The 21,950-nt window shown below is 36.4% G+C and overlaps 1 protein-coding gene across 6 annotated transcripts in view; it reads left to right on the top strand.

Moving 5' to 3' along the window:
- Nucleotides 1-21,950, top strand: part of SPIDR (scaffold protein involved in DNA repair) — a 566,075-nt gene that overhangs the window by 363,930 nt on the left and 180,195 nt on the right. For 5 of the 6 annotated variants that reach the window (XM_019716801.3, XM_088799435.1, XM_019716799.3 and 2 more), the window contains 2 exons: nt 16,807-17,002; nt 18,634-18,884. In XM_019716801.3, coding sequence (XP_019572360.3) covers nt 16,807-17,002; nt 18,634-18,884 — 447 coding nt within the window. Of the gene's footprint in view, nt 1-16,806; nt 17,003-18,633; nt 18,885-21,950 lie in introns of those variants that run through there. The other variant, XM_088799436.1, reaches the window with a different exon arrangement.

The raw sequence follows: 21,950 nt of genomic DNA, 5'->3' as shown, positions 1-21,950 counted from the left end.
ATTATAAAAGAGATCCACATTAATAGTTTCCAGGTAAATCAATGACTTTTTTAAATCTGCCTGTTTGGGATGAAACTATGTATCATCTCTATAATCTCCAGGAATCTGGGAACTTGGGTCAACTTTAACTTTGTTACCAAAGCAGAGGGCTGGATGAGTAAACAGAAATGCCTGTGATGTTATAAAATAATAAGCATTTATTATAATTAAAGACATTATTCTCTTCAACTGAATCACTTAGTTTCCTATCTTTTGGAGAAGCCTAGAATATTCATTTAATGTTTTTTTTGTCAGCTAAATTCATTTTTTCCCCATTTAAAACTAAAAGAGTTACGTATTTATTGCTAAAATGGTCCCCTGCCAGGTCAGCCTTCTTTGTCAGATTACTATGAATTCTAGAATTTCAAAGTTAATTTCTTATCAAGAATGTTTTGAATATTTTTTTTAAAGATTTTATTGGGGAAGGGGAACAGGACTTTATTGGGGAACAGTGGGTACTTCCAGGACTTTTTTTTTTTTTCCAAGTCAAGTTGTCCTTTCAATCTTAGTTGTGGAGGGTGCCGTTCAGCTTCAAGTTGTTGCCCTTTCAGTCTTAGTTGTGGAGGGCGCAGCTCAGCTCCAGGTTCAGTTGCTGTTGCTAGTTGCAGGGGGCGCAGCCCACCATCCTTTGCGGGAGTCGAACCGGCAACCTTTGTGGTTGAGAACCCATGCTCCAAACAACTGAGCCATCTGGGAGGCAGCTTAGCTCAAGGTGCCGTGTTCAATCTTAGTTGCAGGGGGCACTGCCCACCATCTCTTGCAGGACTCGAGGAATTGAACTGGCAACCTTGTGGTTGAGAGCCGACAGGCCCATATGGGAATCGAGCGGGCAGTCTCGGAGTTAGGAGTATGGAGTTCTAACTGCCTGAGCCACCGGGCCGGCCCCTGTTTTAAAGATTTTTATATAAAATTGCATATTCAATATTGAAAAAAACAAGAAAATAAGGGAGTTATTAGCACTAAAGAGACCTACATTTCTAGTAGGCATATATTAAAATATGGAGTGTTAAACTTTATTAGCTAATAAAAATACTAGCATCACAATAAAGATTAACAAGAAATTTGAAATACATGTAGAAGCCCTTCAAGTCTGCTTAGTAAGAGGGAAATGGAGGAAAGTGAGCAAAAATGCCAAGAGTTGTAATGCTTGAGATTGTGGGTACATTTATACATTTATCTAATATAATTGCAACTAGAGCAGGCCAAGTATATTAATGGTTTTTATTTATTTTGATGTAATAATCCTGCATCTAGCATGGGTTTGTTCACTTTGTCAAAAAGAGATCCGAAAAATTGGCCCCTTTTGGGTATGCATATGTGTGTGTAAATTAACCTCCTTTACAGATAAATTGCTTATAATTAGCCATGTGGCCCTGCTAGGGAGGCAAAGAATAGTTAGTTATCAAAATCAGTGAAGTAACCCTCTTTTGAGGGTTATATTAAGTACAGAAGACATTTTGGGGGGACTTGAGCTAAATAGAATAAATAGGTTGAACTCATAAAATAGCTTTGAAAGTTACAGTAATTTTTTTATAGCAGAGAAAAAAGGCTAAATTAAGCTTTCATTTAGTTGGACTTATTCTCTGTTTTAGTTTAACGTCAGTGGCCTTAAAGAAGACTTTGTATTGGGCAGACCATAGTTCTATTATAATATTGCTTTGTTTATCTGTAAATTGAAAGTGCAAAAAACTTTTACCTAGTGCTTGCTTCTTCTTAATTTAGTTGTTAATACTGCTTTATTATATTTTCTAAATTAACTTTAAGGGAAAAGTTTATGACACCTTTCATACCTCTGGCTGTGTGCAGCATATTTGCAGTTGTACCCAGACAGGGCTAGACACTGTGCCCCACCCCTGCTCCCTTGTTTTCTTGTAACCTCTTCTTGCTCACCCACATTCTCTTTGTTTCTACCTTTGTCTCTGTCTTTCTGTATTTCTCACAATATTTTTCTTATTTTTGGATTATCATACCTATAGTCTATGGGCTTAAAAATATTACTATTGCAAATTTGTATTTGAATAGATTGTATGGAACTATGCTAGACACTAAGAAATTTATCTAGATTAGGATAAACTACAATCTTATAGAAAACATGTGGTTAGTTCTTGAACAAAAATCATATAGGATTACAAGCTTTACATATAATTACGTGCTGTTCACGTTAAAGAGGTAAGCTGAGCCTAGAACATATTACATGAGGTCATATTAAACATTTTATCTTTGAGCAGGGAAATTTGAATAACAAAAATTTTGCATAAAGCGCAAATTATGTTTGCATAGTTAGGACTGATACTTGGACAGAAATTAAATATTGATAATTATTGTTAATATACTTGTTTTTCCTTAATAAAGGAAATTCTTAGAGACTAGAACCCTCACACGTTTAAATCAACCAGGGTGATTTTTTTTTAGAATGAGTAATACTCAGAACAAGTACATTTTTAATTAAACTTTTTATTTTGAGATAATTGTACATTTGCATGTAGTTACAACATAGAGAGATCATTTGTATCCTTTGTACCCAGTTTCCCCCAGTGTTAACATCTTGTAAAATTGTAGTACAATATTAAAACCAGGGTATCAACATTGATACAGTCAAGATACAAAATAATTCCATCACCACAGGGATCACTCAGATTGCCCTTTTGTAACTGTATCAACTTCCCTTCCCCTTTTCCCTCCTATCCTTAAACTCTGGCAACTGCTAATATGTTCATTTCTTTAGGAATTTTTGTTGTGTGTATAAATAGTTCGTTCCTTTTTATTGATGAATGGTTATTCTGTAGTTTGAATTTAATTAACAGTTGTTTAACCATTCACTTATTGATGACATTTAGGTTCTTTCCATTTTGGGGCTATTATGAATAAAGCTGCTGTGACCATTCCTATATAGGTTTTTGTATAAACATATGTTTTCATCTTTCTGGAATTAATGCCCAGGAAAGCAATAGATTGTACAGTAGGTGCATGTTTTTGTTTTGTTTTTTAACTGCCAAACTTGTCCAGAGTAGCTGTATAATTTTACATCCCCACCAGCAATGTATGAGCAATCTAGTTTCTCTACATTCTCACCAGTATTTAGTGGTGTCACTATGTTCTTTTTTAGCCGTTTTGATAGTGTAGAAGTACCTTATTGTAGTTGTGGGTTTTTTTTCAAATTTATTTATTTATTTTTTAATTAGTTTCAGGTGCACAAGACAAAGCAAAACTTAGACGTTTATCTTTTATATCCCTCACACTGTGTGAACCCCCCTCCCCACATCCACTATCCCTCTGTACGTTCCCAAATTAATTTTCAAACCCCCATGACCATCTTGTGGTTACCGACTATTTTTCAAAATCTCTCACCTTCCCCATATCCCCACCCCCCCGCCCCTCTAGCAACCCTCTGTTTTTCCTCCATGTTTCCAAAACTGTCTCTGATTAGTTCATTCACTTATTCTTTTCTTTAGATTCCACGTATAAGTGAGATCATATGGTATTTGTCTTTCTCTTTCTGACTTATTTCATTTAACATAATGTTCTCTAGGTCCATCCATGTTGTTGCAAATGGTAAGATTTCTTTCTTCTTTATGGCTGCGTAATACTCCATTGTATAAATGTACCACAGTTTCTTAATCCAGTCATCTACTGATGGGCATTTCGGTTGTTTCCATGTCTTGGCTATTGTGTATAGTGCTGCAATAAACATAGGAGTGCATAAAGTTTTTTGAATTGGAGTTTTGGATTTCTCCGGATAGATACCTAGGAATGGGATTGCTGGACCATAAGGTAGTTCCATTTTCAGATTTTTGAGATACCTCCAAACTGTTTTCCATAGTGGCTGCACCAATCTGCATTCCCACCAACAGTGCACCAGCGTTCCCTTTTCTCCACATCCACGCCAGCACTTGTTGTTTGTTGATTTATTGATGATAGCCATCCTGACTGGGGTGAGGTGGTATCTCATTGTGGTTTTTATTTGCATTTCTCTAATGGTTAGTGAGGTTGAACATTTCTTCATATGTCTGTTTGCCATCTGTGTGTCCTTTTTAGAAAAATGTCTCTTCATGTCCTCTGCCCATTTTTTAATTGGGTTGTTTGTTTTTTTTTGGAGTTGAGTTGAGTGAGTTTTTTATAAATTTGTGATATTAACCCCTTATCAGATATATCGTTGGCAAATATCTTTTCCCAATCAATAGGATCCCTTTTTGTTTTATTGATGGTTTCCTTTGCTGTGAAAAAGCTTTTTAGTTTGATGTAATCCCACATGTTTATTTTTTCTCTTACTTCCCTCGCGCGAGGGGATATATCAGTAAAAATCTTACTCCGGGTAATGTCTGTGAAGTTTCTTCCTATATTTTCTTCTAGGAATTTTATGGTTTCAGGTCTTACATTTAAATCTTTAAGCCATTTTGAATTTATTTTTGTATGTGGTGTAAGGAGGTGATCCAGCTTCATCTTTTGCATGTGTCTGTCCAAGTTTCCCAGCACCATTTATTGAATAGACTGTCTTTACCCCACCATACATTCTTGCTTCCATTGTCATAGATTAAATGGCCATATAGGCATGGATTTATTTCTGGACTCTCTATTCTGTTCCATTGATCTATGGGTCTGTTTTTATGCCAGTACCATGCTGTTTTGATTACTGTAGCCTTGTAGTATAATTTGAAGTCAGGTATTGTTATACCTCCCACTTTGTTCTTATTTCTCAAGATTGTTGAAGATATCCGGGGTCTTTTGTTATCCCATATAAATTTTAGGATTATATGTTCTATTTCTGTGAAAAATGTCATTGGTAGTTTGATAGGAATTGTGTTGAATATATATATTGCCTTAGGCAGTATGGACATTTTAACTATATTAATTCTTCCTATCCATGAACATGGTATGTGTTTCCATCTATTTGTATCTTCTTTCATTTCTTTCTTCAGTGTCTTATAATTTTCTGAGTACAGATCTTTTACTTCTTTGGTTAAATTTATTCCCAGGTATTTTATAGTCTTTGGAGCAATTGTAAATGGAATTGCTTTTTTAATTTCTCCTTCTGATGTTTTATTATTGGTATATACAAATGCAACTGATTTCTGAATATTAATTTTGTATCCTGCTACTTTACTAAATTCATCTATCAGCTCTAATAGTTTCTTGGTGGAGTCTTTAGGGTTCTCTAAATATAGTATCATATCATCTGCATATAATGACAGTTTTACTTCCTCCTTACCGATTTGGATGCCTTTTATTTCTTTTTCTTGTCTGATTGCTGTGGCTAGAACTTCCAGCATTATGTTGAATAGAAGTGGAGAAAGTGGGCAACCTTGCCTTGTTCCTGATCTTAAGGGGAATGGTTTTAGTTTTTCCCCATTGAGTATGATGTTAGCTGTGGGTTTATCATATATGGCCTTTATTATGTTGAGATATGATCCCTCTATTCCCATTTTCTTAAGGGTTTTTATCATGAATGGCTGCTGGATTTTATCAAATGCTTTTTCTGCATCTATTGATATGATCATGTGATTTTTATTTTTCATTTTGTTAATGTGGTGTATCACATTAATTGATTTGCAGATGTTGAACCACCATTGCATACAGGGATGAATCCCACTTGATCATGGTGTATGATCTTTTTAATGTATTGATGAATTCTGTTCGCTGATATTTTGTTGAGGATTTTTGCATCTATGTTCATTAGCGATATCGGCCTGCAGTTTTCTTTTTTTGTGGTGTCTTTGTCCGATTTTGGGATCAGGGTGATAGTGGCTCCGTAAAAAGTGTTTGGGAATCTTCCCTCCCTCTGGATTTCTTCGAAGAGTTTGAGGAGAATAGGTGGCAATTCTTTTTTGAACGCTTTGTAAAATTCACCTGTAATGCCATCTGGTCCAGGGCTTTTGTTTGTTGGGAGATTGTTGATTACTGATTCAATTTCCTTGGTGGTAATCAGTCTATTCAGGTTTTGTGTCTCCTCTTGAGTTAGCCTTGGAAGGTTGTATGCATCTAGGAAATTGTCCATTTCTTCCAGGTTGTCAAATTTGTTGGCATACAGTTGCTCATAGTAATTTCTTAGGATTTTTTGTATCTCTGCGGTGTCTGTTGTCACTTCTCCTCTTTCATTACTGATTTTATTAATTTGGGTCCTCTCTCTCTTTTTTTTAATGAGTCTGGCTAAAAGTTTGTCAATTTTGTTTATCTTCTCTAAGAACCAACTCTTGGATTCATTGATCTTTTGTATTGTTTTTCTGGTTTCTATTTCATTTATTTCCGCTCTGATCTTTATTATCTCCTTCCTTATACTCCCTTTGGGCTTATTTTGTTGTTCTTTTTCCAGATCCCTTAAGTGTGAAGATAAACTGTTGATTAGTGATGTTTCTTGTTTCTTTAGGTAGGCCTGCAGTGCTATGAACTTCCCTCTTAGGACTGCTTTCGCGGCAGCCCATAGATTTTGGGTCGTTGTATTTTCATTTTCGTTTGTCTCGAGGTATCTTTTGATTTCTTCCTTGATCTCCTGTTTGACCCATTCATTATTTAGTAACATATTATTCAGCCTCCATGAATTTGTGTGTCTTCCAGTTTTTTTCCTGTAGTTCATTTCTAATTTCATAGCACTGTGGTCAGAGAAGACAATTGGTATGATTTCAATTTTCTTAAATTTATCCAGACTTGCTTTGTGGCCTAACATACGGTCTATCTTGGAGAATGTTCCATGTGCGCTTGAGAAGAATGTGTATTCTGCAGCATTGGGGTGGAATGCTCTGAAAATATCGGTTAAATCCAAGTGGTCCAATGTGTCATTTAAGGCTGTTGTTTCCGTATTGATTTTCTGTCTGGAAGACCTGTCCCTTGTTGTCAGAGGTGTGTTGAAGTCCCCTACTATGATAGTGTTACTGTTGATCTCCGTCTTTATGTCAGTCAATATCTGTTTTATATATTTAGGTGCTCCTATGTTGGGTGCATAGATGTTTACTAGGGTTATGTCCTCTTGTCGAATTGATCCCTTTATTATTATATAGTGTCCATCTTTGTCTTTTAATATTTTCTTCATTTTAAAGTCTATTTTGTCAGAGATAAGTATTGCAACTCCAGCTTTTTTCTCATTTCCATTTGCATGGAATATCTTACTCCAACCCTTCACTTTCAGCCTGTGTGTGTCTTTTGATCTGAGGTGAGTCTCTTGTATACAGCATACACAAGGGTCTTGCTTTCTTATCCACTCAGCCACCCTATGTCTCTTGATTGGAGCATTTAAACCATTTACATTTAAAGTGATTATTGATAAGTACATAGTTATTGCCATTTTTAAATTTGTGGTTAGATTGTTTTCATCTTTCTTCTATTTACAGAAGTCCTTTTAGTATTTCTTGCAATGCTGGCCTGGTGGTAATGAATTCCTTTAGCTTATTCTTTTCTGGGAAGCTCTTTATCTCCCCGTCAATTTTAAATGATAGCCTTGCTAGATAAAGCAACCTAGGTTGTAGGCCTTTGTTTTCCATCACTTTGAGTATCTCCTACCACTCCCTCCTGGCCTTCAATGTTTCTGCAGAAAAGTCATTTGATAGTCTTATGGGAGTTCCCTTGTATGTAACCCTCTGTCTTTCTCTTGCTGCTTTTAGGATTCTCTCTTTGTCTTTAATCTTTGCCATTTTAACTATAATGTGTCTTGGAGTGGACCTGTTTGGGTTTATCCTGGTTGGAACTCTCTGCACTTCCTGGACTTGTATGTAGGTTTCCTTCATCAGGTTAGGGAAATTTTCAGACATTATTACTTCAAATATGTTCTCAATCCCTTGTTTCTTCTCTTCACCTTCTGGTATTCCTATGATGCGCATGTTGTTGCGCTTGATGTTATCCCATAGGTCTCTTAAACCATCTTCATTGTTTTTTATTCTTTTTTCTTTCTGTTGTTCTGTTTGGGTGATCTCTGCTAACTTGTCTTCTAAGTCGCTGATTCGATCCTCTGCTTCATCTAACCTGCTGTTAATTCCTTCAAGTGAGTTCTTTATTTCTGTAACTGTGTTCTTTAGTTCTAACTGGTTGTTCGTTATGATTTCTACATCCTTCTTGATGTCCTCTCTAAGTTCCTTAAACATTCTTATCATCAGTATTCTGAACTCTGTCTCTGATAGTTTGGTTACCTCTGCTTCATTTAGTTCCATTTCTGGAGGTTTCTTCTGTTCTTTTATTTGGGATATGTTTCTTTGTTTCCTCATTCTGGCTGACTCTCTGTGTTTGCTTCGATGTATTAGGTAGATGCCCTGGAGTTCTTAGTTCTTGCTGGATTAGTATATAATAAATGTCCTTTATATTTGACTTGCACTACTTCATTCTTCTCCCCTGCGTGTGCTCTAAAAGTGACTCTTGTGTTGTGTATATTGTCCTGTTAAAGAAGATCCTTAATTGCTTTTTGCCTGTGAGTAGGTGGAGTTAACTCCTAGGCTGACTAGTTGTGAGACTTGGCTTTGCCCACGCAGGGTATTCTGCTGCGTGAGGGTTGACCGCTTAGATGTGGTTTGCCCTTTGGCCTCTATGTGCCTGTAAAGAATCCCCTATGGGTGTGTCACTTGTAGGTCAAACCGGTAGTACTCTGGCTTGGTCTGGAGTTGGCCGCTGGGTATGTTGAATCTTGTGCCTCTTAAGCTGGGCACTGGTAGGGCAATTACAGAACAAAGCAAATCACCAAGCACAACAACAACAACAAGGAAAAAGTCAAATACATTCACATGTAAAAAAACAATCGACATCCCCCACTCGACACAGGCAAAGATGTCAAAAATATAAAGACAAATCAAAACAGAACAAAAAAAAACAGCACCAGTTGTGGCTTAAGCCCACCAAGTAATCTCCAGGTTGTTCTCTGCTGTAGCACAGAGTCCCCTGCGTATTTTGCAGGTAGAGCCGGTCACCTGGTGCCCAGAGTGACGCTGGGGCTGCAGCTTTAGATGCGTGGGGCTGAGGGGTCTGGACAGTAGGTTTTACAAAGCCAGTGCAGTTTCTGCCCTTGCCGGCACATATGCACACTGAGAGTAGCACCACCAGCCCTGTGTCCAGTTCTCCTGAGTCTTAGGGCACCTCTTCCCTCTGTGTGTGTGTGGCGGGCAGGGGATTCCTCAGCTGCTGAAAGCTGAGAGCTGCATCTGCCACTTACTGCTGATCCCTGGGAGTGCCTCCGCCGATGTAATTGCCCCGCCCTAGGCAGGCCAGAAAGGGTGGGGGCTGGGGATGGAAAGCTCATTGTAGTTTTAATGGACATTTTCTTAATGGCTAATGATATTGAACATCTTTTTGTGTGTTAATTTGCCATTTGTATATATCTTCGGTGAATTGTCTGTTCATAACTTTTCCATGTTCTGATTTGAATTGTTCATTTTTTATTTTTTTTTTGCAGTTTTCAGAATTCTTTATATATTGTAGATCCCACTTCTTTCTTGGATATGTGGTTTACAAATATTTTCCCTCTGTAGCTTGTCTTTTTATCCTCTTAACGGGGTTTTTCTCATAGCAATTTTTATTTTTTTAGTTTTGTTGAAGCCCACTTTTATCAATTTTTTTTCTTTTATGAATAAAATTGTTTTATCTCAAGTTTAAGTATTCTTTGCCAAGCTTCACTAGATAATGATGGTTTTCTCCTATATATTTTTTCCTAAAAGTTTTATGGCTTTATAGTTTATATTTATGATCCATTCTGAGTTAAATTTCTGCCCATGGATATCTAAAGGCTACTTCCGTTATAGAATTGCTTTGGCACTTTTGTCAAAAATCAGTTGGCAATACCTGTGGAATCTGTTTCTGGGGTTTTTTTAATTCTGTTTTATTGATCTACATGTCTATTTCTCCACCAATATCACATAGTATTAATTATTGTAACTATTCATAGATAGTAAGTGTTAAAATCGTGTAGTCATTCTACCCACTCTATTCTTTTTCAGAATTTTTTTAGATATTCTAGTTCCTTTGCTTTCTCATGTAAATTTTATTTACTTTTTCCCAGCTTTATTAAGTATAAGTGGCAAATAAAAATTGTATGTATTTAAAGTATACAAGGTGATGATTTGATATACGTATACATTGTGAAATGATTACCACAATCAAACTACTTAACGTATCCCTCATCATACATAGTTACCTTTTATGTATGTGTGGTGAAAACACTTAAGATGTACTCTCTTAGCAAAGTTCAACTATAAAATATAATGTTATTGACTCTCGTCACAATGCCATACATTGGATCTTCAGAATTTATTCATCTAATAACTGAAAATTTTTACCATTTGACCAGCATCTCCCCATTCCCCCACCCCACCGCCCCTGGCAACCACAGTTCTAATCTCTGCCTCTAGGAGTTCGACTTTTTTAGGTTCCACATATAAACAAGATTGTATAGTATTTATCTTTCTGTGTCTGGTTTATTTTACTTAGCATAATGTCCTCCAGGTTCATCCATATCCATGCTGTTGCAAATGGCAGGATTTCCTTCTTTTTATGGCTAAATAATATTCCATTTTGTGAGTGTGTGTGTGTGTGTGTGTGTGTGTGTGTGTGTGTGTGTGTGTGTCACATTTTCTTTATGCATGCATCTGTCAACAACAAAGGTTTTTCCCATATCTTGGTTGTGGTGAATAATGTTGCAAGGAACGTGGGATTGCAGATCTCTTCAAGATCCTGATTTCATTTCCTTTGGATAAATACCCAGAAGTGGGATTGCTGGATCATATACCTAGTAGTTCTGTTGTAAATTTTTTTATGAATCTCCGTACTGTACCAGTTTGCATTCGCATCAAATGTACAGGCTTCCTTTTTCTCCACACCCTCAACAACATTTATTTCTTGTTTTGTTGATGATAGCCATTGTAATAGGTGTGAGTGGTATCTCATTATGGTTTTGATTTACATTTCCCTGATGATTAGTGATGTCAAGCATCTTTTCATGTATATGCTACTTGTATGTCTTCTTTGGAAACATGTCTTTTCAGATCCTCTGCCCATTTTTAATCAGGTTATTTGTTTTTTACTATTGAGTTGCATGGGTCCTTATGTATTTTGGATATTAATCCTTTATCAGATACATGGTTTGCAAACCTGGCTGGAGCTGGGTCATGGACTGATTTAGGGTCCACAGCTGGGACTGAGGTTGGCAGGCCTGTTACCTGAAGCTCAAGGGGGCATAGCTCCTGCCAGGTCCCTTGGAAGATGGTGCTGGTGGCAGGGCCAAGGACAAATGGGGCTTGTGGCCCAATTCAAAGGGAATGAGGTTGGTTTCCAGGTCTGTAGCCAGGACCACAATTGGCATGTCTGCCGCCTAGTCATAGGCCGCCTGCCTTCTCAAAACGGCCCTCCTCAGTCTTGTGCTCCACCGGGGTTTTGCAACCTCCTATCTGAATCCCAGTGCTCCCACAAACGCATTTTTATTTATGGATGGCTGCCAAATTATTGTTGGTGTGGGGGGATGTGAGTGAGGTCCTCCTATTCTGCTATCTTGGTGATGTTCTATATAAGCTTATGTATATCTGCAAAAAAATCTTGCTGGGATTTTGATGGGAATTACTTTAACTCTATCCATTTAGGGAGAATAGGTATCTTTATAGCATTGAGTCTTTCAATCAATAAATATGGTCTGTCTCTCCATTTGTTGAGATCTTTGATTTATTTCTTCAGTGTTTTATAGCTTCAGCATACAAGTCATGTACATGTGTTAGATTTACATCAAAAATTTTTTTGTTTTTTTGTTTATTTTTGAAATTATAAATGATTTAGATCTTTAATTTTGGTGCCCAAATGTTCATTGATAGTATATAGAAATACATTTGATTTTGTGTGTGCTGTGACCTTGCTGAATTTACTTATTAATTTTAGGAGTTATTTTGTTGCTTCTTTGTAATTTTCTACATGAGCAATCATGTCATCTGCAAATAGGGATAATTTTATTTCTTCCTTATTGATATATGTCTTTTTCTTTTCTTTTCTTTGCTCTTCTTACCTTATTATACTGGCAAGAACTTCCAGTCCTATGTTGGACAAAAGTGGTGAGAGCACACATACTTTGTTTCCTATCTTAGGTGGAAAGCATTTATTCTTTCACCATTAATTATATTTGCTGTAGGATTTTGGTAGATGTTCTTTATGAAGCTGAGCAAGTTCTCTATAGTTTTCTGAGTTTGTTATTATGAATGAGTGTTGAATGTTAAAAAATGTTTTTTCTGCATTGTTGAGCTCATACAACTTTTCTTCTTTCGTCTTTAAAGTGATGGAGGTGATTTTCAAGTATCAAACAAGTCTTGCATCACTGGAATTAATCTCACTTTGTCATGTTATATAATTCCTTTTATGTATTTGAATTCTCTTTGCTAATATTTTGCTAAGGATTTTTGCATCTATATTCCTGAGATATGTTGCTTTGTAGTTTTCTGGGGTTTTTTCTTTTCTTTCCTTTCTTTTTTAAATTTTTAAAATTTTTTGTTCTGTCTTTGTCTGATTTTTGTATCAGGGTAATACTAGCTTTATAAAATGAATTGGGAAGGGTTTTCTCCTCTTCTGTTTTTTGAAAGAGATTGTATAAAACTGGGTATATTTGGTAGAATTCTCCAGTAAAACTTTCTGGACCTGGAGATATCTTTTTGGGAATTTTTAAATTACATAGTCATATTCCTTACTAGTTATAGGTCTGGTTGACTAATCTGTTTCTTATTGTCCAAGTTGTGGTAGTTTGTGCTTTTGAGGAATTGGTCCATTTCATCTAAGTAGTTAAAATTTTTGTATGTAGAGTTGTTCATAGTAGTCCCTTACTAGTTTTGTGATAGTCTGTAGTAATGTCCTCTGTTTCATTCTTGATACTGGTATTTTGTGTCTTCTTTGTCTTTTCCTTTGTCAGTCAATTTTATTGATCATATAAAAAACCAACTCTTTGCTGCATTTTTTTTCCCTCTGTTGTTCACCTATTTTCAGTTTCATTGATTTCTGTTATTATTTTCTTCTATTTGCTCTCGGTATACTTTGCTCTTTTTTTCCTAGGTGTTTAAATTAGGAGCTGATTTTGGACTTTTCCTCTTTTCTAATCTAAGCTTTAAGTGTTATAAAATTTCCTATCTGTATTGTTTTAACTCTTTCCCACAAATTTTGATATATTAAATTTTCATTTTAACTGAATTCAATGCTTTGGGGTTGTTTGTTTTGTTTTGTTTTTTAATTTCTTCTTTAGTTTTTTAAATTTTTATTTCAAGTGTGTTTTTCCAGGACCCATCAGCTCCAAGTCAAGGAGTTGTTTCACTATAGTTGTGGAGGGCGCAGCTCACAGTGGCCCTTTGCGGGGATCCAACCGGCAACCTTGGTGTTATGAGCACCATGCTCTAACCAACTAAGCTAACCGGCTGCCGCTGTTTTTTAATTTTCCTTGACACTTCCTCTTTGACCCATGGATGACTTAGAAGTGTATTCTTTTGTTTCCAAGTGTTTGGAGATTTTCCTGTTATCTTTTTCTTGATTCCACTGATCAAAGAACACACTATATAATTTCAGTTCTTTTAAATTTGTTGAGTATTGTCTTATGGCCCATAATGTGGTCTCTCTTGGAATATGTTTTGTGGGCTCCTGAATAGAATATATATCCTATGTTTGTTTGGTTGAGTGTTCTACAAATGTCATTTAGATCCTGTTGATTGATTGATTGTTGTTGCACTCCTCTGTATCCCTGCTGATATTCTGTCTAGTTTGTTCTATCAAATATTGAGAGAGGGCTATTTTAGTCTCCAACTTTAATTGTGGATTTGCTGACTTTTCCTTCCAGTTTTGTTAATTTTTGTTTCATGTATTTTGAATCTATGTTGTTTGGTGCATACACATTTAAGATTGCTATGTTTTCTTGGTAGATTGAACCTTTCATGATTATTTAATATCCTTCACTGTCTCTGGTAATTTCTTTGCTCTGAAGCCTGATTCATTTGATGTTAGTACTCCTCCTCCACTATATTTGTATTAATGTTTATATGATAAATATTTTTCCATCCTTTTACTTTCATCCTATTTATATCTTTATATTTGAAGCAGATTTTTTTAGACAGCAATGTAGATGCATCCTGTTTGATATTCCACGCTGCTAATCTGTCTTTTAATTGGTTTATTTTGACCATTTACACTTAATGCCATTATCGATATGTTAGGACTTAACTCTACCTTTTTATTTTTTGTTTATTCTTTGTTCACTGTGTTTTCCTTTTCTCTGTTTTCTTTTTCCTGGATTCACTTGGGTAATGGGAACGTTTTTTTAGAATTTTATTTTAATTTATAATATTTTTGTGCATATCTGTTTCTGTAGCTATTGGTTGCTCTAGGCACTACATTTTATATACATAACTTATCACAGTCCACTGGGTCAACATTTTGCCAGTTTGTGTGAAGTGTAGAAACTACTTCTTACATCCCTTCACTCTCCCCATTTATAATATGATTGTCTTAAATATTTTCTGTGCATACATTTAGAACCGTATCACACAGTGTTATAATTTTGCTTCAATCCAAATAAAATTTGAAAACTCCAAGGAGTAGAAAAGCCCCTTGCATTTGCCAGTATTTTTTCCGTTTTTATTTCTTTCTTTCCACAGATCTTGAGTTTCTGTTCATTGTTTTTACAGTCTGTTTTCTTTGTTGTTCATATTGGTTAATTTCTATTATTTTATCTTCAGGTTCACTGATTCTTTTCTCTGTCCCTTCCATTCTGCTGTTGAACCCATCCATTGAGTTTTTTGTTTTTATTATTGTATTTCTTAGTTCTAAAATTTCCATTTAAAAAATATTTCTTTACCAAGACTTTATATTTCTTTACTGAGACTTTCCATTTTTTTGTTTGTCTTGTGTGCATTTGTAATTCTAATTGAAACATGTTTATAATGGCTGCTTTAGAATCTTTGTCAGGTAATTCTAACATCTGTGTCATCTGACAACCTGTGCATTTTGGATATTATTATATGAGACTATGAATCTTACTTAGACCTATTTTAGGTGTCTTTGTCTGACACTGCTCTCAGAAATGGAGGGGAGCAGAGGGCTTGTTACTGCCAGGTGGAAGTAGAAGTTCAGATTTCCCACTTGTCCTCCAATGATACCTGAGAGGGAAATGACTCCTTTTTATTGCTTAGCATATGTGAGTTTCAGCTTCCTGCTGGACTTCAATAGACGTCACCCTGGCTGGGAGGGTGCCTTGTTACTGCTCTCCACATGGCTTCCACTGACAATACTGGAAGAAGGTCATGGGGTGGAGCAGAAGGTGGCCTCAGTACCACTGGGCAGTGGTAAAAGTCTGGACTCTCTGCTAGGCCTATTCTTACTGTATGCCAGAGTAGTGAGGAAGGATGTTTGGTTACTAATGTTAGGTGGGGGGTGGAAGTCCAGGGCCCCCCAGGTAGTCCCCACGGTCTTGATTTGCATATGGGGGGAGAGGGTTCATCACAAGCTTCTCCAATTCCTCTGAGGAATTGGTCCATTTCAGCTAAGTAGTTAAAATTTTTGTGTGTAGAGTTGTTCATAGTAGTCCCTTACTAGCTTTATGATAGTCTGTAGTAAAGTCCTCTGTTTCATTCTTGCTACTGGCAATTTATGTCTTCTTTGTCTTTTCCTTTGTCAGTCAATTTTATTGATCATATAAAAAAACAACTCTTTGTTGCAATGATGAAAGTCCCAACACCCTATCTTACCTTGTATCACACCACCCTAGCTGGGCTATACATGCTCTTCATTACTACCTGATGAAGTTGGAAATCTGGGCTCCCCACTTACCCTTTGCCAGTGTGCATGGTGGTGAGTCACAGTTTTTATGTGATGTTGGCCTAAAGTAGACCAGTTATTTTTTTGAAGTTTTTGTCTCACTCGGCTGCTCCTTCCCTACTCCTTTGGTTAAAGAAAGTAAGGTTTTATATGGGACTTTCTTTGTCTGTACCTTTTACTGCTTCCAGGTTGCCAGGTTCTTCAGTGCCAAGTCTGGGATATAAGAAGCAAAAAGAAAATCTAGGAACTCATTACTATGCTGTTCCTTAGATTCCAAGGACCCTAGGTCCTAGCGGGTCTGCCTTCTTCTCTCCACCTTTCAGTATCTACTTATATTTAGTTTCATATGTCAAGCATTTAGTTGTCCTTAATGAAAGAAATAGAGGAAAGTATGTCTCCTCCATCTTTCTAGGAGTGGAAGCCGTAATTTTTTCCTTAATGTTAAGGAGCACTACCTGTCTTTGAGACATGAGTGTTAGTCTTCTGAAATCTTCTGAATCTGTCTGAGAGGAACCAGAAAAATTTGTTTGTTACATTCCCAGACTTCTTTTCTTCTTAAATGTGAGGCATTTCAGTGACTATAGTCCATTTGAAAGCATTCCTTTGGCATTTGATGTCATGTTATTTGAAAGATTAGAGTGTCAGAATGTCTGAAGGTTTTATTTGTAAATAGCATTTATTTCAATGTCAGGGTAATTCTTTGAGCCTGTTGACAGTCTTTGCTCACTCCTTGCGTTTCTCCCTGAGGCATCCTAACACCATCATCTACCAGAACAGGAGGACCTGAGGGAGCTCAAGCCTAAGCACTTAGATGGATGGCCTTCTTTCATTATCCCTTCTCCTGACACAGGACTTTCACTGGAAAAGTAAAATCAGATCCATTGACAGTCACTTCTGAGCATGTGAGGGTAGCTGTCACTCAGGCTAGGTTTTATCTGTCCAGAGTAGGCAAGTCATTGTTCTTTGTATTCCTGATTTAGCAAGAACATGAGGGGAATCCAGCTTTGCAAATAAACTGTTATATGTCTTTCCCTTTTCCAGGCAAATGCTTGTTGTACCAAATGGAGCCTGCCCTGTTATTCTGAACACTTATTTTTGTCAGAAAGTTGTTGCCAAAGAAGATTCAAGAATAACACATGAAGCACAATATTGGGACACATCCCTTCCAAGAAGAAGCATCACTTTGGCCCAGATGTTTAGATTTAAAAGTCTAACAAATAGTTCACCAGAAAGCCAGGTAAACTCTCATTGGCTTAGATGTTTTGTGCTTTGTTGGATTTGAAAGGGTTTTAGGGTAAGTGAAGATGTTTACCTTTGGTCTTCCTCTAGATATTCAGGAAATATGTATGCTAGAGCATCTTGTTATTGTTATACTTTAAAAAATTGCAGTCCAGTATTTACTTGAGGTCTTTTTATAGTATTTCATCTTTTTAATTATGTATTTTTAATCTTCTAATTTATTGAAATATGAGTGTTTGTTTTTTTCTGTTCTCATCTTATAATTGTCTAAGATTTTTGTTTAAGCCCTCTTTTATTTATTTAAAAAATCATAGTTTTCTTTTTCACAATATCTGTCTCCTTTGCGATAAAAAGAGCTGCATAAACTTGAGATTATAAATGGGAGATTTTGAGGGGGATTTTATTGGCCCTGAGCCATGATCGTCTGCCAAGATGAATTTAGGGAACCACTAAACTCCATTTGCAGTGGGCATGAAGGGCACTCCTAGGACCACTCCAAGGTGTGTGGCTCCCAGTGCATCTCCCTCAGAGTCACCAACTTACCTGAATCAGTATTGAATGGAATGCTGAAACTGACACATAGCATGAAGAAAAATGCTGAGACTGACAGATAGCATGAGGAAAACTAAGAAAGATAGAAAGGTAGACAAACTTTCTTCCTGTTTTGTACATGTTTAATCAAGTAGAATCTCCCTTTGACTGTCAAAAGAACTGTCTGAAGAGAATTACGCAAAAAGGAGGGCTCTCTAATCAATTTAATTGTACCAGATTTAAAATGTGGCACAAAATACAATACTACTTTAAATTCATGAGCTATGTTTTCATCAATATTGATGATTAAGCTGCAGTATAGCATAGTGGTTAAGAGTATAGGCTTTGGAACCACATGTTCTGGTTCAGTCCTGCCTCAGCCACCTTCTTGTAAGTGACCTTGGGCAAGATATTTAATTTCTCTGTGTCTCAGTATTCTTATCTGTAAATGGTGATAATGACATGATCTACCTCTTTGGTTTGTTGTTAACGTTAAATACAAATGTTACATAAGCACAATATGTAAAGGAAAGTACTTGGAACATAGGAAGTACTCTAGAAGTGTTGTTTTCTAATTATGATATTTAATATTATTGTAAAGGATTGCTGGGAGACTACATGAGCATGTAAAGTGCCTAGCCTAATAGACTGCACATAACATGCACTTAATCATATGATTAGTTTTATTAAACCCAAGTCATTCTTCTGTTTTGTTTCTTAGTTTGTCCTGTTGGGATTGTTGCCTCATAAAAGAAAAATTTTCTAAATTACTATGAGGTATTTTAATAGCAGGATTTTCTACATGTTTTCAAAGTCCCAAGATGGTCTGTGCTTCACTGATAGGAAACACTCTTTGCTGTTTCCATGTTACTCTTGCTCACCTTGCCCTCCTCAGCAACACTGGTTACCTGGCAGACAGAGGTCCTTGACATAGGTTTGTTTTTTGTATTTATGTTTCTTTAATTTATATTATGTTTTGTTTTTCCTTTAGTGTTCTGCTGTTCCATCAGAGGATTACCTAAGAATGTCATTATTTGGTATGTAAGTGTGCCATCATGAGTCAAAACTAAAACGGTTCCCGTTGCATGTCTTGGCCAGGTTTTGTATAGTGGTCTTACCACCATGGAGACAAACTGGACCCACAGACATGAAGAAGAAGCAAAACAGCACTTCTCAGCCCAATCTCCTCTGAGGGATTCTCTCCTGGATGCAATAGAAAGCCAAGGAGCTGCCACATGGTTGGGAGTTGGAGTCCCAGTGGTGGTGCAGAGAGTTTACTCTCTTCCATGGAGGTGTGACCTAGGAAGTGGCTCAGCTGCTCCACCCAGCTCAGACCCACCTAGATTTCGGTGAGTGACAAGATACAGGCATGGGTGCCGAGAATCACTTAGAGAAAGCAGAGGCTCTTCTGGGAGCAATTTCTTGGCTGCATTCCCCATATACATGGGTTGTTTTTGTTTGTTTCTTTCTTTCTTGCATCAAAATTCAGGACCATGGTGTGACAAAGGAGTCTATCTGTTGTATTTATGTAAAAAGTCCTACTAAAATAATTTAATTTGTTGCATGTACTTTTACCTTACTGGTTCATGTTATTACAAATACCTAATACAAATATAAGAAATATTGGCATTGTTGTAGAAAAGCCAAGACATGTGCTTACCACACCTAAAAAGATCACTGTCATGTTTTATATCTCTTAAAACCTGGTGGCCGCTAGCTCAATTGGTTAGAGCACAGTGCTCTTAACAACAAGGTTGCCGGTTTGATCCCTGTGTGGCCACTGTGAGCTGCGCCATCCACAACTAGAGTGAAACAACTACTTGACTTGGAGCTGATGGGTCTTGGAAAAACACATAAAAAAAACAAAAACCTGAATTGGTAAATGTCAATTAATAAATCTGTAAATTAGCCTTTCACAGAGTACTGTCTTAATCTACATCAGTACTACCTGATAGAGCTTTCAGCAATGATTTAAATGTTGTATATCTGTACTATCCAGTGATGTAGCCACTGAATACATATGGTTATTGAACAGTTGAAATATGGCTCGTGAGACTGAGGAACTAAATTTTATTTAATTTTTATTAACTTATTTTAAGTAGCCCCATGTGGCTAGTGGCTACCTTATTGGACAGAACAGCTAGATGGATAATGAACCAGGGCCAAACACATGATTCAGTGTACTTTGCTCATATGAACTATGGGGATGATGTTTTCTTTTCTACTCAGGTATAGGCCTGATGTTACGTTTTTTTCAAATATCTGTAGACACATAGTTGACTGAAGAGTTTATTTATGTCAGCCTTGGTGTAACCATTGGAGTTTGTCTTTCTTTCTGTGTTAAGTTGCCCTCAAGGTTTTACAACAGAATAGAAATTAAAAATATTGATGTTGGTTTATCAGTAATTTTTTCTATGTACTCTTAATAAGAAAATACATATTGTAGAAATAATAATTAATAATCATTCTATTTTAATGGTGCCTTCTGATGCTATTCGGAAGGAGCAACAGGAAACACTTCTGTGTTAATTACAAATCTTCAAGTGGATGGCACTTGATTTGAAAGTACTCTGAATTTCAAAAAGTCTGCTTTAGGTATGGAGTTAGACAATATTTCTTTTGGATTATAGAAATTTTTCATTTTGTTTGGAATGTGTATGTGTATACAATCCATTACATCAGTTTTAAGGTTTTTACCATGACTTGTGCTATAGACCAGTCTTGTACTCTTTGATTTAAATCTATGGTAAATCTAAATAGAATTAACTGGGACAGTTACAGATTAGACAAATTTTCATTTTGCTTTGCTTTTTTTATGGTATGTATCCAGTGTTAGGTTTTGGAGAAGGAAATACTGAATATGCTAGGCAGTAAGGATCTTGGTAAAGCTCTCCCAGCCTAGTACACAAACTCTGAGGAGATGGGGACTGTGGAGACTGAGTCACAATCATGAGAAGGCAAGATGAAACTGACAGTAAGATTGCTTCCTTATGAGTAATCACAACATGCACTTTGAAGGTTGTCACTCCAGCTCCTTCAGTGGTACTTGTTTTACTTGTTGAACAAAGAGAAGAAATTGGAAGCTAAAGTCTGGTGAATTGCTGCCAGTGGTTAGTATTATGAATGCTTTGGATTTGTACCTTAGAACACACACTAAGACATATCAAATGAGACTATGCTTGTGGTGGATTGAAAGAAGGCCGGTCATAAACCTCAGAAGCAAGAAAACAACATTCATTTATTCAGATATAATGAAATGCATTGTGTGTGGTATGTTTCTTGTACTACACACGAGATTGTATGATGCTGATGCTAGAGTACCATTTCACAGATGAGGAAACTGACAGTTATATGGGTGGACAAAAAGAAAAATATAATGAGATATAGAATCCTAAAATTACAGGGTTGTAGAGAGTATTGATGCTGAAAAGGGAAAAAATTGAGTTAGAACCAAGATGTGTTTAGATTAAGGCTGACTCAAGAGTCAAGTAATCCTGGGGCAGCGGGAGAAGTAAAAGTGCCCAGCTATGGGGAGAATTAATTGGACTATGTAGAAAAATTAATTTTTGGACAGAGGACCCTGCATTTGTCATTGGGTTTGAGGACAAGGCTTCTGAGACATCTTTTGGGTACAAAAAGGTCTTATTGTATAACTAATTATTAATATTTTCTGGATTCATTTGCTCTAATGATCCAGTTTACAAATCAAATTATTAATAATACAGAAGTAAAATTATACTTAACCCTCTACTAATTCTTTGTTAATGTATCTATAAAGAAAAACATAATAAAGTATACGCCTTGGAGAATCATGTAACAATATATTTTCTAATGTAGACCTTTTTTATACATACACATGTAATGTGTATATAAGAGAAGTCTTAAGTATATAGCTTAGAAGATCCCTTTCTTTTCTGCTTGCAGTTTCTACCCACAACTTATTGACCATAGATAAATTTGAGTGACACCGTGTGCAACACATTTGAGTTATTCTTGTCCAGAGGCATGAGTGCAGCAGACACAGAAGGGAAATTGCACAATGACCCCTTACTACTGAAGACAGCTTTAGGTCTTCTCTTTTGTCATAATTTACCCCAAATATCTTTCTAACTATCAGTAAACTGAAAGTTTTGATCACTATATGTTTTCTATAAAGTACCAAAAATTACCGTATCAGAAGAAAGTAAGGCCTATGGGGAAAAAATAAAGAAACAACTCTGTCTTAAGGCATAAACTTTGCCACAGTAAGTCTCTCTTCCCTGCCCAAAGCAGGTCAGCTGATTTTTCATGAAACACTTTATTTAGCACCTCGATCATAGGTGTCAGTCTCAGTCTGTTCCCAGTGTTCTAGCAATATTACTTTTCTGAGTTTAGTAAGAGCTTATCTTCTAATGACAGACAGCCCAATTTTTGCC

This window comes from Rhinolophus sinicus, chromosome 7, assembly GCF_057876585.1.
Source record: "Rhinolophus sinicus isolate RSI-liver-muscle chromosome 7, RSI-T2T, whole genome shotgun sequence".
Classification (NCBI taxonomy): domain Eukaryota; kingdom Metazoa; phylum Chordata; class Mammalia; order Chiroptera; family Rhinolophidae; genus Rhinolophus; species Rhinolophus sinicus.
The sequence above is the reverse complement of the archived record's forward strand: the minus strand, read 5'-3'. Positions and strand labels throughout refer to the sequence as shown.